General features: G+C 35.9%; 1 protein-coding gene across 1 annotated transcript; it reads right to left on the bottom strand.

Annotated features, from left to right (window-relative positions):
* Positions 1-8320: 8320 nt before the first annotated feature.
* Positions 8321-13881, bottom strand: LOC133558818 (T-cell leukemia homeobox protein 1-like). The gene is made up of 3 exons (XM_061909958.1): positions 13437-13881; positions 12042-12279; positions 8321-9963 (listed from the first exon to the last, which is right to left on the bottom strand). The coding sequence occupies exons 1-3, from the start codon at positions 13840-13842 to the stop codon at positions 9753-9755; spliced, it is 855 nt and encodes a 284-aa protein (XP_061765942.1). The 5' UTR covers positions 13843-13881; the 3' UTR covers positions 8321-9752.
* Between the last annotated feature and the right edge of the window lie 815 nt (positions 13882-14696).

Below are 14696 nucleotides of genomic sequence, written 5' to 3'. Positions count from 1 at the left end.
AGGGATCGAGTGGGGCAGTAAGGCTGAAGGAGGTCGGAGAGATATTTTGGGGCGAGGTTGTTTAGACATTTAAAAGCAAATAGAAGGAGTTTAAAAATGATTCGGTAACGCACAGGGAGCCAGTGAAGGGACGGTAATATAGGGGTGATGTGCTCACGTCTGCGGGTCTGTGTTAGCAGACGAGCAGCAGAGTTCTGCACGAGCTGCAGGCGGGCGAGGGAGGCCTGGCTAATGCCTACATACAGGGCATTGCAGTAGTCTAAACGATTCGAGATAAAGGCGTGAATTAATTTCTCGAGATCATGTCCTGACAGAAGCGGTTTCACTTTCGCTATTTGGCGTCATTGACATATAACTAAAGATGATAGTTTCTGTCGGGAAAACAAAGATTTGTCTAGGATTAATCTATATGGAGCATCTAGTGAACTTCTATAGGACACAGTTCACCTATCTGGATGGCAAATACATGCTGGTCACTGCATCAATTCTGGTACAGTAAGCATCTTTCACAGGGCACAAGTTAAGAGAAACGATCTCACATCAAAACAGTATGGTAAAGGTAATAGACGACACAGATTTAAAGTTTTTTTTCAAATGACGGACAAACAAAGTATGGACAGATTGATTTCTTCTTTACCATAGCACAATCATGTGCCAAATGGACCCTCGTTTGTGAATTTAAACATGCTGTTTTTTCTTTGCTGCAAGATAGATTTAACAAATGGTACATGCAGTCATGTCATTCCTCTATTGGAAACCTCTGCCAGTACAGTAGTATCCTTGGATGACATATTGGGTAAAGTTGTTTTCCTTGATTTCACATCAATGCCTGGCATTGTGTTTGCAGTTCATTTCCCGAACACACCTGAAAAGTTATAACTAATTAAGAACTGAGCTGGCCTAAGAAACCACAAATCAAATATTTGATCATTGTTGTAAATGCTCTGAAAATACACACCGATGTGATGTTGCCGTGGATGCTGTAAAAGTCTGTAAATATGTACTGTATATAGAGTATCATTGTTGATTAAGTTTTTGCATTGTCTGTAATATTTCAGTGGCCAATTTATTAAATTTACTTGTTAAATAAAATCACAATCTTTTTTTAATGAATACTTACTGTAGGTATACTCCGCTACTGTATTTTAATATTAGTCCTTATCATGGTGGTTGCAGACCCACATTTTTTCTGAAGTGGTACTTTGTGTAAAGAGTTTGAGAACCACTGCTCTAGAAAGTTCACAAATGTTAAAAGATCTTAAAAATGGTTTTGTGATCATATCAGTATTGTTTGGGTTCAGTTTTAAATCTCATAATTGTAGTCACTGAGTTACTGTACATGGCGTGTGTATAAGAAATCTATAAATTAAGTAGAACATTATGTAAATAAACCCTATAGTTTACAGAGCATATATCCATATTGCCTGAATTAATTATTTTCTCCAAATGTTGGCATGAGATAAACTGGAGTATGATTGAGGTATAATTAAATTGTTCCAATTAAAATGCATTATTGAATTTATTTTTCCTAAGATAGAAAAGAGGCATATCTGACAACTCAAACAATGAGCAGTAATAGACAAAACAAGTATATCTCTCACTGAGACATCATTGAGACATATTGAAACCATACTCATCAATTTTATTTTTGCCGAAATAGAAAAGAGACATCTGAGAACTCAAACAGTGAGTAGTGAGCAACAAAACCATGTATATCTCTCACAGAGACATAATGGAGACCAGCTCATTCATCTCTCATTTTGGTCTGAGTTGAAATCGGGAGAAGAGATAACTGTTAGAAAACTTTGAGATCTCTCACAGTGTTCACTGTGAGCCTTATTTCTCAGGAGATACATTTGAGAAGAATGAGAAAACTACTTTGGTCTCGATTAGTGCTGTTTTACGTCTAGGAGATGTATATAAGACATGAATGAGATCTCATCTTCAATTTTGCTTTGCTATGGGTGACACTATAATGCTATTGTACATTTAAAAAAAAAGATTATTGGTAAAACATCCACCAAGGGATTTTTTTCCACCGGAGGCACAGGATAAATTCATATGTAATGGACCAACAGTAAGCTAGCTGTCATGTCTTAATATACATTTGTTTGAAAATATTTACAACTGAACATCTGACTGTACAATAGTTTTTCATCCAGCTAATTTGGCTGTTGACGTGTTCACAATTTGAGCAGTGTTTCTTTATTATCAACAGGTATGCATCAACATGGAAGTTTTGTTAAATAAATATTTAAAATACTTCTATCAAGTCCCACATGACACATGTTTGCTGAAATTATACTCATTGCAATGTTTTTTAGTGTTCTGTTTTGGTTTTTTTGTTTGCAGAGTATTGCATGTCCTAGATGTTTCTATATTTTATGTATTACACAAAATCCATGTTATGGATGGTTAGTATGTTTATGATCTCCTCTAAATGTTTTTCAATAAACAGTTTTGTTCTTTTTGGATTGATCTTGTATTCAGTGTAATTAAAACAGGAGATATGGTGTGAGTTTGTAAAGCCTGTTTAGGTGCTTGTGATTAAGGGCTATAAAATTAATTTTGATTGAATGTTTCAGGTCCTACATGTGGGTATAATACGCACCATAATGTACATTCATCCATCCATTATTTACCGCTTGTCCCTTTAGTGTTGTAAAAAAACACTGTAAAAGTGATTCCATACCTAAAAACATGAATGCAAACTCATCTTCTAGCCGCCCTGGTCGCTGTGTTTTGCTGAAGTAGGACCCCAAGGCAGAGAAGAAAAGGAGTGAGGGAATAAAACTAAGTATGCACACAAAAGCTGGTCACGGATACAAGAAGCGTGAGTGGGGCCAAAGCAGAGGAGATGAACACGAAGGATAGACATGAAGGGTGAACCATCAGGAATTTTCTGGCACCGAGTAAATAGACTGGAGAGCTGAAGTAGTCAGAAGGAAATGGGTGTCAGGTGTGCCTCGTGACCCAAAAACTAGGCACCGCAACAAAAAGCGGGGAGGTGGCAACGGAGCTGCCAGATCATGACACTACGCTTCCCATCCAACCTGATGGAGCTTGAGAGGTGCTGCTTTCTCGCTTCTTTGCCAGTGGAAGTCTAACTGAGACCATAAATTGTGCCTGATAAAGCCTACTCGGATAAGAGGCGAAACGTCTTCTAAAACAAACCAAACAGTCCAGTTGCGACGATAGAATGCTATGAGATGACAATGATCTAGATCAATGGTTCCCAAACTTTTGCAGGCTGGCGCCCCCTTGGCTCCCCAGTGAATTCCTAGCACCCCCCCCCCCCCAACCCCCTGCCCCCACCCCCACAGACACATATGGAAACAAACACCTCTTTCTTGATATTTGGTATGCTGCAATTTGAAAAGAGAAAGGTTAAACACAAATGTGTATTTCACAAATAAAACCCAATTTAGTAAACCAATTTATTTTTTAGCAGTTTTAACTGTTTCAGCAACATAGAATGGTAAATAAACATTCCACCAGTAACCTTCATTGTCTCACACTTAATATTAATGGGATGGATGTGCTTGGTGCAGGGACATAAGCTTCTCAACATCAGGCTGGAACTCACTAAGAAGAAGTCGTAGATCCCCGCGGTCAGTAATTTTCAGTCGGTTTCTTTGCTTGGAAAGAAGCAAGGCGACTGCACTGAAGCCCCGTTCTACTAAATATGATGTTGGGAAGGCAATAAAGTACATCTTGACCTTGTTCCACAGCACTTGATAGCAGTCAGAGATTTTTTTTTGTAACCAAAAATCTTGATATGACCTTTTGAACTTTGGCCTTACCTCAATGTCATTTTGAATTGAAATCAGTTCTTCCTCTGCCACTCCAGTTTCTTCACCGTCGACATTTAGGAATGGATTGATCACCCAGTCTGGTATTTCAAGCAATAAAATGTCCTCAAATCTCTCAGACATGTCTCTGTGCAGTTCATCCAGGTGTGTACAATACACACAATATATTCGTAACAATATATATCAGTGAATGCACCACCCTAACCAGCTCAACACAACACAACACGGCGCGTTCTGGCGAGTCCCCAATTTCATGTTGACTTGAACTCAAGATGATGTTGACCGCCAGAATGCGGTTTTTATTATAAGATAAAATTCTGAAAATTACAAGCTTGAAATTACAAACCTGAGCTTTTGCTTTTGTAGTCTATGCTGTCGGATCTGACTGGGCCAGAGCGGCGTGTGGTAACCGGACCCTGATGCGTCGTCCACTGACTCATCCTGCTGCACGTGTTGTGTACAAATCGTCAAACAAACGTTCGAACTTCTGACTTCGACTTCGGACTGCCGCCCCCCTGCCGCCCCCTTCTTCCTCACCGCCCCCCCAGATCTTTCCACCGCCCCCAGGGGGGCGGTACCGCCCACTTTGGGAACCACTGATCTAGATGAATGACAACATTCATGGACACGTCTGCTTGTAAGTGCTCTAAGCACTTACATGCAGATATGACATCTGAGCAAGATGACATGGCGTAGAACAAAAAAATAGAATAGACACATTCTGGCTTAAAATGAATGATAAAGGTGAAGCTGTTGCGATCCGTGACTCGGATCTTCAAATATTGTTGTTTATTTTTCCATCTTTGTTCTCATTCTCCGTCTGATCCGTTTATTTCCCGTTTAGTCCATCACCATGGTTACTTATTAGTTTCAGCTGTTACTCCCGGTTCCTGCACACCTGTTCACTGCTAATTACCTTCCCTTTATAAGCCAGCCTCTTCTGTTTATTCTTTCTGGGACTCTAATTTGCTCACATGCAACAAGTAATGTCAGGTATGTTTTTCTCGCTAGCTCATTAGCTAAGCCACTTTGTTGTCATCTTTAGCTCACATGCTAATCATCTTTGTTTTCATTTTTTGTGCCATCGTGCCAAATCTTGGTTCTTTATATTTCCTAGCTTTCACGCTAGCGTCTTTTGTTTCCCTTTTTATTTGCTCCAGTGTTTTTGTTCAGAGCTCACTTTTTGTTAATAAATTTGTTAGATCTTACCTTTGTTGTGTTCTTTCATTTGACGCATCCTCGAGGGAATCGAACCACGATGCCGAACCGGCGTTACAGAAGCTATAACACTGAAACACTGCTCAGCATGAGGTGCTTTAAAACATAAGTAGCTATCTTGCGCCTAAAGTCCATCCGCAGTCTGCAGTGTTTTAGATACTTCTAAATCACTAATCCTCGCTTCCTGGCAACAAATAAAGTATGTGTCTTACAAATATAGAACTTACAGGACGAGGAATAGCTAAAGCTGCTTCACTACACATGTAGGGGGATAGAATAGCTCACCGCTAACAACAAGGTTGCGCTCCTCAAAGTAAACAAATGCCATGGGTGAATCTACACCTGACACCCACTGTAATAATAATGAGTACAAGAGCGTATCTACTGTAGTCGATGCTACAATGATTACATCGCTGTTTTTTATCGTCACAAAAATATATATTTTTGAATTCAAACTATGTTTCTAAACTTAGGAAATATGATCCTGGACACATGAGGACTTTAAATATGACCGATGTACAAACCCCGTTTCCATATGAGTTGGGAAACTGTGTTAGATGTAAATATAAACGGAATACAATGATTTGCAAATCATTTTCAACCCATATTCAGTTGAATATGCTACAAAGACAACATATTTGATGTTCAAACTGAAAAACTCTTTTTTTTTTAAAAATAATTATCAACTTTAGAATTGGATACCAGCTAGAACAACATTTCCCAACGAGCTATTGCAAGGAATTTAGGGATTTTACCATCTACAGGCCGTAAAATCATCAAAAGGTTCAGAGAATCTGGAGAAATCACTGCACGTAAGCGATGATATTACGGACCTTTGATCCCTCAGGCGGTACCACATGGGCTCAGGAACACTTCATAAAACCACTGTCAGTAACTACAGTTGGTTGCTACATCTGTAAGCGCAAGTTAAAACTCTGCTATGCAAACCAAAACCCATTTATCAACAACACCAAGGAACGCCGCTGGCTTCGCTGGGCCCGAGCTAAGATGGACTGATGCAAAGTGGAAAGGTGTTCTGTGGTCTGATGAGTTCACATTTCAAATTATATTTGGAAACTGTGGATGTGGTGTCCTCCAGAACAAAGAGGAAAATAACCATCTAGGTTTTTATAGGCACGAAGTTCAAAAGCCAGCATCTGTGATGGTATGGTGGTGTATTAGTGCCCAAGGCATGGGTAACTTACACATCTGTGAAGGCACCATTAATGCTGAATAGTCCATACAGGTTTTGGAACAACATATGTTGTAATCCAAGCAACGTTATCATGAATGCCCCTGCTTATTTCAGCAAAACAATGCCAAGCCTTGTGTTACAACAGCGTGGTTTTGTAGTAAAATATCCTGCCCTAATACCCTACTGTGGAATACTACCCTTTGAGTGCAATACGTCTGACACTGATTGTTATTTATTACTTCGGTACTCTTGTCTTGTTCTGTATATTGTAGAGTATTTTGTATTTCTATAGTGTTTTGTATATTGTACAGGATTGCTTGTTATTACCTTATTACCTCTTGTGTTATTTATATTACCCCATATTTGTTCCCACAACGGCACCTTAAGTTAGAGTCTTTAATATTTTTGTAAGCAACTATAATGACAATAAAGTCTATTCTATTCTAAAAGAGTGCGGGTACTTTCCTGGCCAGCCTGCAGTCCAGACATGTCTCCCCTCGAAAATGTGTGGCGCATTATGAAGCGTAAAATACGACAACAAGACTCCGGACTGTTGAACGACTGAGGCTCTACATAAAAATGGGAAAGATTTCCACTTTCAAAGCTACAACAATTAGTTTCCTCAGTTCCCAAACGTTTATTGAGTGTTGTTAAAAGAAAAGGTGATGTAACACAGTGGTTACATCGGTGAACATGCCCTTTCCCAACTACTTTGAAATTCTAAGTTAATTATTATTGAACATCAAATATCTTGTCTTTGTAGTGCATTCAATTGAATATGGGTTGAAAAGGATTTGCAAATCATTGTATTCCATTTATATTTCCATCTAACACAATTTCCCAACTCATATGGAAACGGGTTTGTATTCATACATACATACATGTATGTATATATATATATATATATATATATATATATATATATATATATACATACATATACAGGTAAATACATATATATATATATATATATATATATATATATATATACATACACATACATATATAAAAAAAATCTCCTTCTCACCCCGGTGGGGTGGTATCTGTGTCATCCTAAGTTCAGGTCCTCTGGGCTGTTCCTAGGACTGCGCTCTTCTGGACTGATGCTTCAGAAGATGTTGTGCCTGGGATCTGTTGGAGCCACTCCCCCAGTTTGGGGGTTACTGCTCCTAGGATCCCCACTACCACGAGGACCACGCGAGCCTTGACCTTCCACATCCATTCCGGCTGCTTCTCAAGTTTTTCGTATTCCTTTTTCCTTATGTTGGTGTCAGATGGGATTGCCACATCTATCACCACCACCGTTTCTCTTTGTCCACCATCACTATGTCTGGTTGGTTAGCCAGAAGCTGTTTGTTAGCCTGGAAGCTGAAGTCTCACCCAAACTCGCACAGAACCTTGGCCATGTTGTTCTGAGCCACCTTCTGTGGTATGACCCATTGGGATGCGGGTACTTCTATTCCATACTGTTTGCAGATGTTCCTGTTTACTATCCCACCCACTTGGTTGTGCCTCTCGATATACGTGCTGATCCAACTAGCATCTTACAGCCTGCTAGTATGTGCTGTACTAACTCAGGGGTTTCTTTGCACAGTCTGTATCTTGGGTCTGATCTACTCTGGTGGAGCCTGGCCTCTATGGCTTTTGTGCTTATGGCCTGTTCTTGTGCTGCCATTATTAGTGCCTCTGTGCTGTCTGCCAGTCCTGCATTTTCCAGCCATTTGTAGGATTTCTTGATATCAGCCACTTTCTCTATCCACGTGGTCTACTCCTCCTCCTCTGCACTCTCATCAGGGTTGTGCTGCCAGAGACATTCACATAGTATATATATATATATATATATATATATATATATATATATATATATATATATATATATATATATATATAATTATATATATATACATATATATATGTATATATATATGTATATATATAATTATATATATACATATATATATATGTATATATCTATGTATAAATATATATATATATTTATACATATATATATAAGTATGTGTATGTATATATATATATATATATATATATACATATTTATATATATAAAATATAGATATGTATGTATGTATGGTATTGACAGTTATGGCATTTTGTTAACATATAAACAGAGATGAGTTTCAATGTTGACAAGAACTCAGTTTCTGAAGATCACCAAAGCAAAACCTCTCTCTACCTTTAAAATCTTAGAGGACTCTAGATGTTTTATATTCAAACACAACACCTTATTCATACATACCTTTATATTTGAGGTGGGTGTTAGTAAAATAATATTTTCCAGGCCCAATTCATAGACGATATATCCTAAAAAGTTTACAAAAGTAAAACAATGGAAAATAAGACATGATAAATTCCATTTCTTCCCAAAAGTAAAGTCATACAATCTAAAATGATTATTTAAATGTTACCCAAAAATATAACATTATGGTTAACAACTGTTATATTTGTAATACAGTAGAATATGAGAATCATTTATTTTTGGAATGTGATCATGTACATTTATTTTGGGAAGAGAAAGACAATGGTATTAAGATGTCCCCATATACGAAAGAATAGATTAAATTTGGTATATTCCCGAAAGATAACAAATTAAAAATTATTTTTAAAATGATTACGTTACATGTTTTGTACACACAAGCCGATTGTTTTAAAGTGAAACCAAAAATTCTCCGATTGACTTTATAATTTCTAATTATTAATACAATCTTGGAAAATGGTAAAACATAGAAAAGCCCCTAAATTATTGTCTTTATGGGAACATTTTTAAATGATCTTTTAAAAAGCCCATTATTATCATTTTTATTTGAATTGACTCTATCATTACTGTCTTTAAAATGATTTTGATTTATATATCGGTATTGATTACTCAACCTTAAATATGTGCCTTATTCTGTTAATATATTGTCAACATATACTTTTGGTGTGTTAAATCGTTTGATAAAAAAAAGGTACAGCGACAAACAATGTCTGCCAGTGGATTTTAAAAATACTAAAATGACTCTTAAATAAATTGCTACTTTTGTTCTACATTGACAGAAAAAGGCGTGAATATGCCCCTCATTACCCTGATTAGCCATCTTCACTGTTGTACCACCTCTGGAAATTACGTCATCTGCGCTTCTGATTGGCCAATATTGCCTTACAGTCTTTTGCGTATCTGTTTCTTGATAGCATAATAGCATGTATATCTAATACACACGTGTGGATGGATATGTTCTAATATTTAAAAAAGTATGAGTGTACGTGTGAACAAACATGTGAAGATGTGTCATTTCGTACATTATATATTAGATTACTGTATGCATATTGGGTTGTAGCTGACAAAATAAGAGCGTATCTAATTATACACGTGATTAATAATCAATACGTGTATTTTATTAATTTGGACATCACTGTTTTACACTTTAAATGTGATGTTAGAAAACAAACATTAAGACTTTTTCTTAAGTCAGATAAGTTGTGAAGTTTCGGTTCTTGATGAAAATATTATGACACGTAGTTGAACACAGTCATTCGCAGGCTGACACACTGCTAATCTTTGCAGTGTTTTCACTCCACGGCTGCAAATTCTGCAGCGCAAACAAAGAATTATTTTGTAGGCAAAGCGCATCTGGAACTAAAGTTTGTTTGATGGACTTCTGGAAAACTTCCTGTTGGAGCTGAAGAACTATTTTGTTTGCCTGCTGACGCTCTGCTTCTCTCTCCTCTGCCGTCTGCCTCCTGCACACACACGGACACACACACGCACACACACACACACACACACACACACACACACACACACACACACACACACACACACACACACACACACACACACGCACGCACGCACACACACATGATGAATTCTGCTCTAACAATTATAACATATTAATAATAATATTAAAATTACAATCATCAATATTATATTGACATAAATGTGAGCTTGTACGTTGATACCTGGAAATAAAAACAATATAAATGATATCATTAATATACCACCACGTTTAGGAGTGAAGTAGGCCTACAACTTTAGTAAATGTAATATTAGTAATAAATAGCTTATCGTTATGATTATTAATTACATACTGTAGTGTATTTGGACAACTGAGGCTGAAATGCGGTTTTGATCATTGTAATAACATTAATTACAATACATATTAATAATATATTCATATTTGGACTACATACACATGAATTACATTTTAAGAATTGAAATCATATTAATAATAATTACAATAATAATACTAATTAGATTAATTATTGCTCCTAACTTGTTTTAGTATTTGTATAAACATGCAGTATATATGGACTGTATAAACTTGTAATACAGCTTTACTAATTGTGTTAATCCATCCATCCATCCATCCATCCATCCATTTTTTACCGCTTGTCCCTCTCGGGGTCGCGTGGGGTGCTGGAGCCTATATCCCTGCTTTACTCGGGCAGAAGACGATGTACACCCTGGACAAGTCTTCATACAAATAAAAACTAGTCTTGTTTGTATTATCATGATTTCAAATGGGTTCATATATTTAGACTACATGAGCTTGAAATACAGTTTTAACAATTGTAATACAATTAGTAACAATAATAGTATAGTGATAATAATTTGTGATATTCTTGCCATTGATATTATAATAAACAGTACTAGTAGTCATAACATTTTATTATTAACTAGTATATTGTGTCTACATAGCGTGAAATGCATTTTTAATATTTGTAAAAAAATATATAGTAATACATGAACAAAGTATATTAATAATTAATATAATCCTTATTATTTTCATAATTGTTAATATTGATATTTAAATATTGACATACTGCTATTTGGTCCATGTGAGCTTGAAATTCAGTTTTAATAATATTTACTTACTCGTGATAATATGGTTTTAATAAGGAATATTAGTTATTGTTTTCACATTCTACAGAAACATTCTTTAATATGTATTATTATGTTATTATAATTATTTAATATCTTATTTACACGTGTATCCCTACACATTCTCACTTAAAAATATTCACACTTTCTATTTTCCATTTTGATCCCGTTTTTTCCTCATCCAAAGATTCCCGTTAAAATAAATGTATTTTTCCACTTTTGTATTTTAAATAATCTGGCATCAAACAGTTCTTGATCTCAGTTCTCTACATGTTCAACATTTCAGTTCATGCCTTCACACAATTTCTTAACTCATGTTCATTATTTCTGTGAATATACAGATATTACTGTACAAATAAGTAAAATAAATAGTAACCGTTTTATTTATCTTTCAAAATGATGATGTTAAGAATTTACTATGATTTAAAAAACAATTCTAATTTCTCCACACATTAGCATTACATTAATGAATGTATTTCCCCCCGCTTAATGTACTTTCTCAATTTATTATTACTATGATATTTTAATCGGATGAAAAAAACATATGATAGTACATTTTTAAAGATTCGTTAAACGTGTTCAAATGTTCTGTTACATTATATGATTTATTTTAAAATGATGGATTTATTTTATTTTTAATATTTATGATGTATTTCAATGTATGTGAATATTTGCAAAATAGTTGGGTAACAAAAATAGAGCAAATAAAAATGATGTGGTTATTCTTAAATACATTGCGTCGATTTGATGTTTTATTATTAACATAATAATAATAATGATTTAATAATTGTAATTATAAGTATAATTACACTTGTAATTATAAGAATGAAGAAAATACCCTAAATTAGTTTGTTAATAAGCATTGCCATGATTATTATTCGATTTTAGGAAACACGTGTGATTATGAGTAATATATACAAGTGCACGAAGTCTTCACCTCCATTTGGTTCTTCTGTTTTGGAACCAAGTCTTCACCTGCGCGTCGCTCATCTTCAACGCTTTGGCGAGAATATTTCTCTCCGCAGATGATAAATATTTCTGTCGATGAAAACGTTTTTCCAGCTCGCAGATCTGGAGTCGACTGAACGAAGTCCGAGGCTTCTTCTTCTTGGGGGGAGTTCGGTTCTGGTAAGGGTGTCCCACACGGCGCGGTACCGAGCGTGGAGTCACACACACTGCAATAAAAACAATGTCACCCTCCAATAATTATTCATTGTTCATGTTTACAGCTGGGTTTACTTTATTATTATTCATCAAATATATATCATGAGTGTTTAAACTTGTGTCCACTCAGCGACTCTTACAACAATTAAATGTTTTTAATTCCATCAATCAAATATTATCCATCCATCCATTTCTACCGCTTATTCCCTTTGGGGTGTTATTTGTTTAATCGTATTTTTATTGTATTTGTAAAACAGCCTGCATGTCACTTTGTCTTATAAATAAAAAACACATGCCCATTGTTTTATTTATTATTGTCATCGTTGTCATCAGTGTGTGAATGTGTGTGTGAAAGGCTGAATATGGAAAGCGCTTTGGGCTCCTTAAAAAGGGGTAGAAAAGCACAATACAACAACCATTACTAATATATCATTATTATGAGCATCATTATCCTTTTTGATAGTATTATTAATTATTTTCGTTGTTACAATGTATTATTATCACGCTTGTTCTCGTTTTTTCTCCATTATTACTGTTTGTGTTTCACGTGTTAATTTGTCATTTGAACGAAATGCCGCATATAGCATAAACCTTATTAAAAAACAAAAGGAGATTTAATTATTTTAATATTTGTGTTTGTTTTGAAGGTCTCCCCACCTGCAAAGTTGATTTTCAAATTTGCAGTCACTAAAGATGGATGGAAATACAATTAATTAGCTTTTTTAAATTAGTGGTGGTGCTATGTTTGTCTATTTAAAGAATAAACACACACAAAAAATGTAATTATTATATTTTTTTAAACAATCGTTTTTATTGTGATTCAATATGAATGATTAGTATAATGTTAAATACAGTTCATCTTGATATGTACTTTTTCATACTACATTAGCCATTTAATTTTTAAATAACCTTGATATTCAAACGTTCATTTATCATCATCTTTGATAGAATCAATGGGGAAATAACGTTATCATAAATCATTCATTTATCGAAATGAAATTGTTTCATAAACAATATTTATGTTTTATAAAATCAAGACAAAAACATCAAATATATATATATATATATATATATATATATATATATATATATATATATATATATATATATATATATATACATATATATATATGTGTGTGTGTGTGTGTGTGTGTGTGTGTGTATATACCAGTGAAGTTGTCTTTGGTGTATCTTCTGTTGCTTTCCATCCACGGGAAAGTGAGCGTGCTCAGGTTGTTGACACTTCCGGTCATGGATGCCATACCCCCGCCAGTCCCAGGTCTGTGCGCGGGCACGCGGATGACCCCAGACGAGTTGACGTTGGAGCCTGCGTTCACGTGGTAGCCGTCGCTGTGAACGCTGACGCACGGAAAGCCGTTGCCGGCGTCGCACGTGTACAGGTGACCATAGTCCGGCTCGTGCATCCTCGTGGCCAACATGCACGGGTGCTCGCCGCCGCCGTGCAGAATGTGATCAATGCCGAAGCTGATGGGGTCCTGCGCGTGCACGTGCGGCTGGACGTGTCCAACTTGATCCATGACCTCCATGCACCCGCGCGACGAACACACGTCCATCGAGGACCAAGGACAACAAAGACTCCCGCCGTTGCCGACTGCCCGTGCGTGTGTGCGTGAGAGCGTGTCTGTGGGCACACAGGACGCCCCCCCCCCCCCCCCCGCACTCTTCCACCAAAACACTCCCCTTGTTCTTCGTGACGAGACGACATACATTTCATCAATAAATATCATAACTTCAAATAACTATCATTACAACAACTTGTATATGAATTCAACTGGTATACACTGATTTAATAATATATAATAACAAGATATAAAACTGTATAGCACCATAACTGTTTAATAATAATACAAAAAATAATAATGCTGTATTTCGCTGAAAAAAGGCAATTAAAAATGGCAACTGTGTCACCAAAATTTGACTTGTGTTTTTGCAGTGCGATACTGGTAATGGCAAAACGGGACCATTCTGAATTTTATTGTGAAATCGACAAAAAAATGTTGTGCAAAATAGCTTATGATAATGTAAGTGTACAACAACTTACAATAATTGTCTCTATGTGTGGAGACATACTGCCTCCCCACACTCCGCTTTAGTTTCCTACAAAGGTTTTTCCTCACTCACCTTTGTCGCAAAGGTTTTTTTTTTTCTTAACTTCTTAAATGCATGAAATGTGACAATAACTTTCATAAATGAGTTATGGCAGGATAAAGCATCAGCATGTATGAATTGTTATTTTCATTAGAGCAATCCTTTCAAGAGCAGAAGGGATAATTATGACCGTGCCAAAAATAAAACAATATCAAAGTTTCAGGAAAATTCAAGAACAGTTTTAATAAAACTGCTAATGAAAAACATTTAAAAATATTATAGTTTGGCAAAAACTCATACTTTATATCAGTGTTTTTCA

Source organism: Nerophis ophidion, linkage group LG09 (assembly GCF_033978795.1).
Source record: "Nerophis ophidion isolate RoL-2023_Sa linkage group LG09, RoL_Noph_v1.0, whole genome shotgun sequence".
In the NCBI taxonomy this organism is placed as follows: Eukaryota; Metazoa; Chordata; class Actinopteri; order Syngnathiformes; family Syngnathidae; genus Nerophis; species Nerophis ophidion.
Note: the sequence above shows the minus strand (reverse complement) of the source record. Positions and strands in the feature narration are given on the sequence as shown.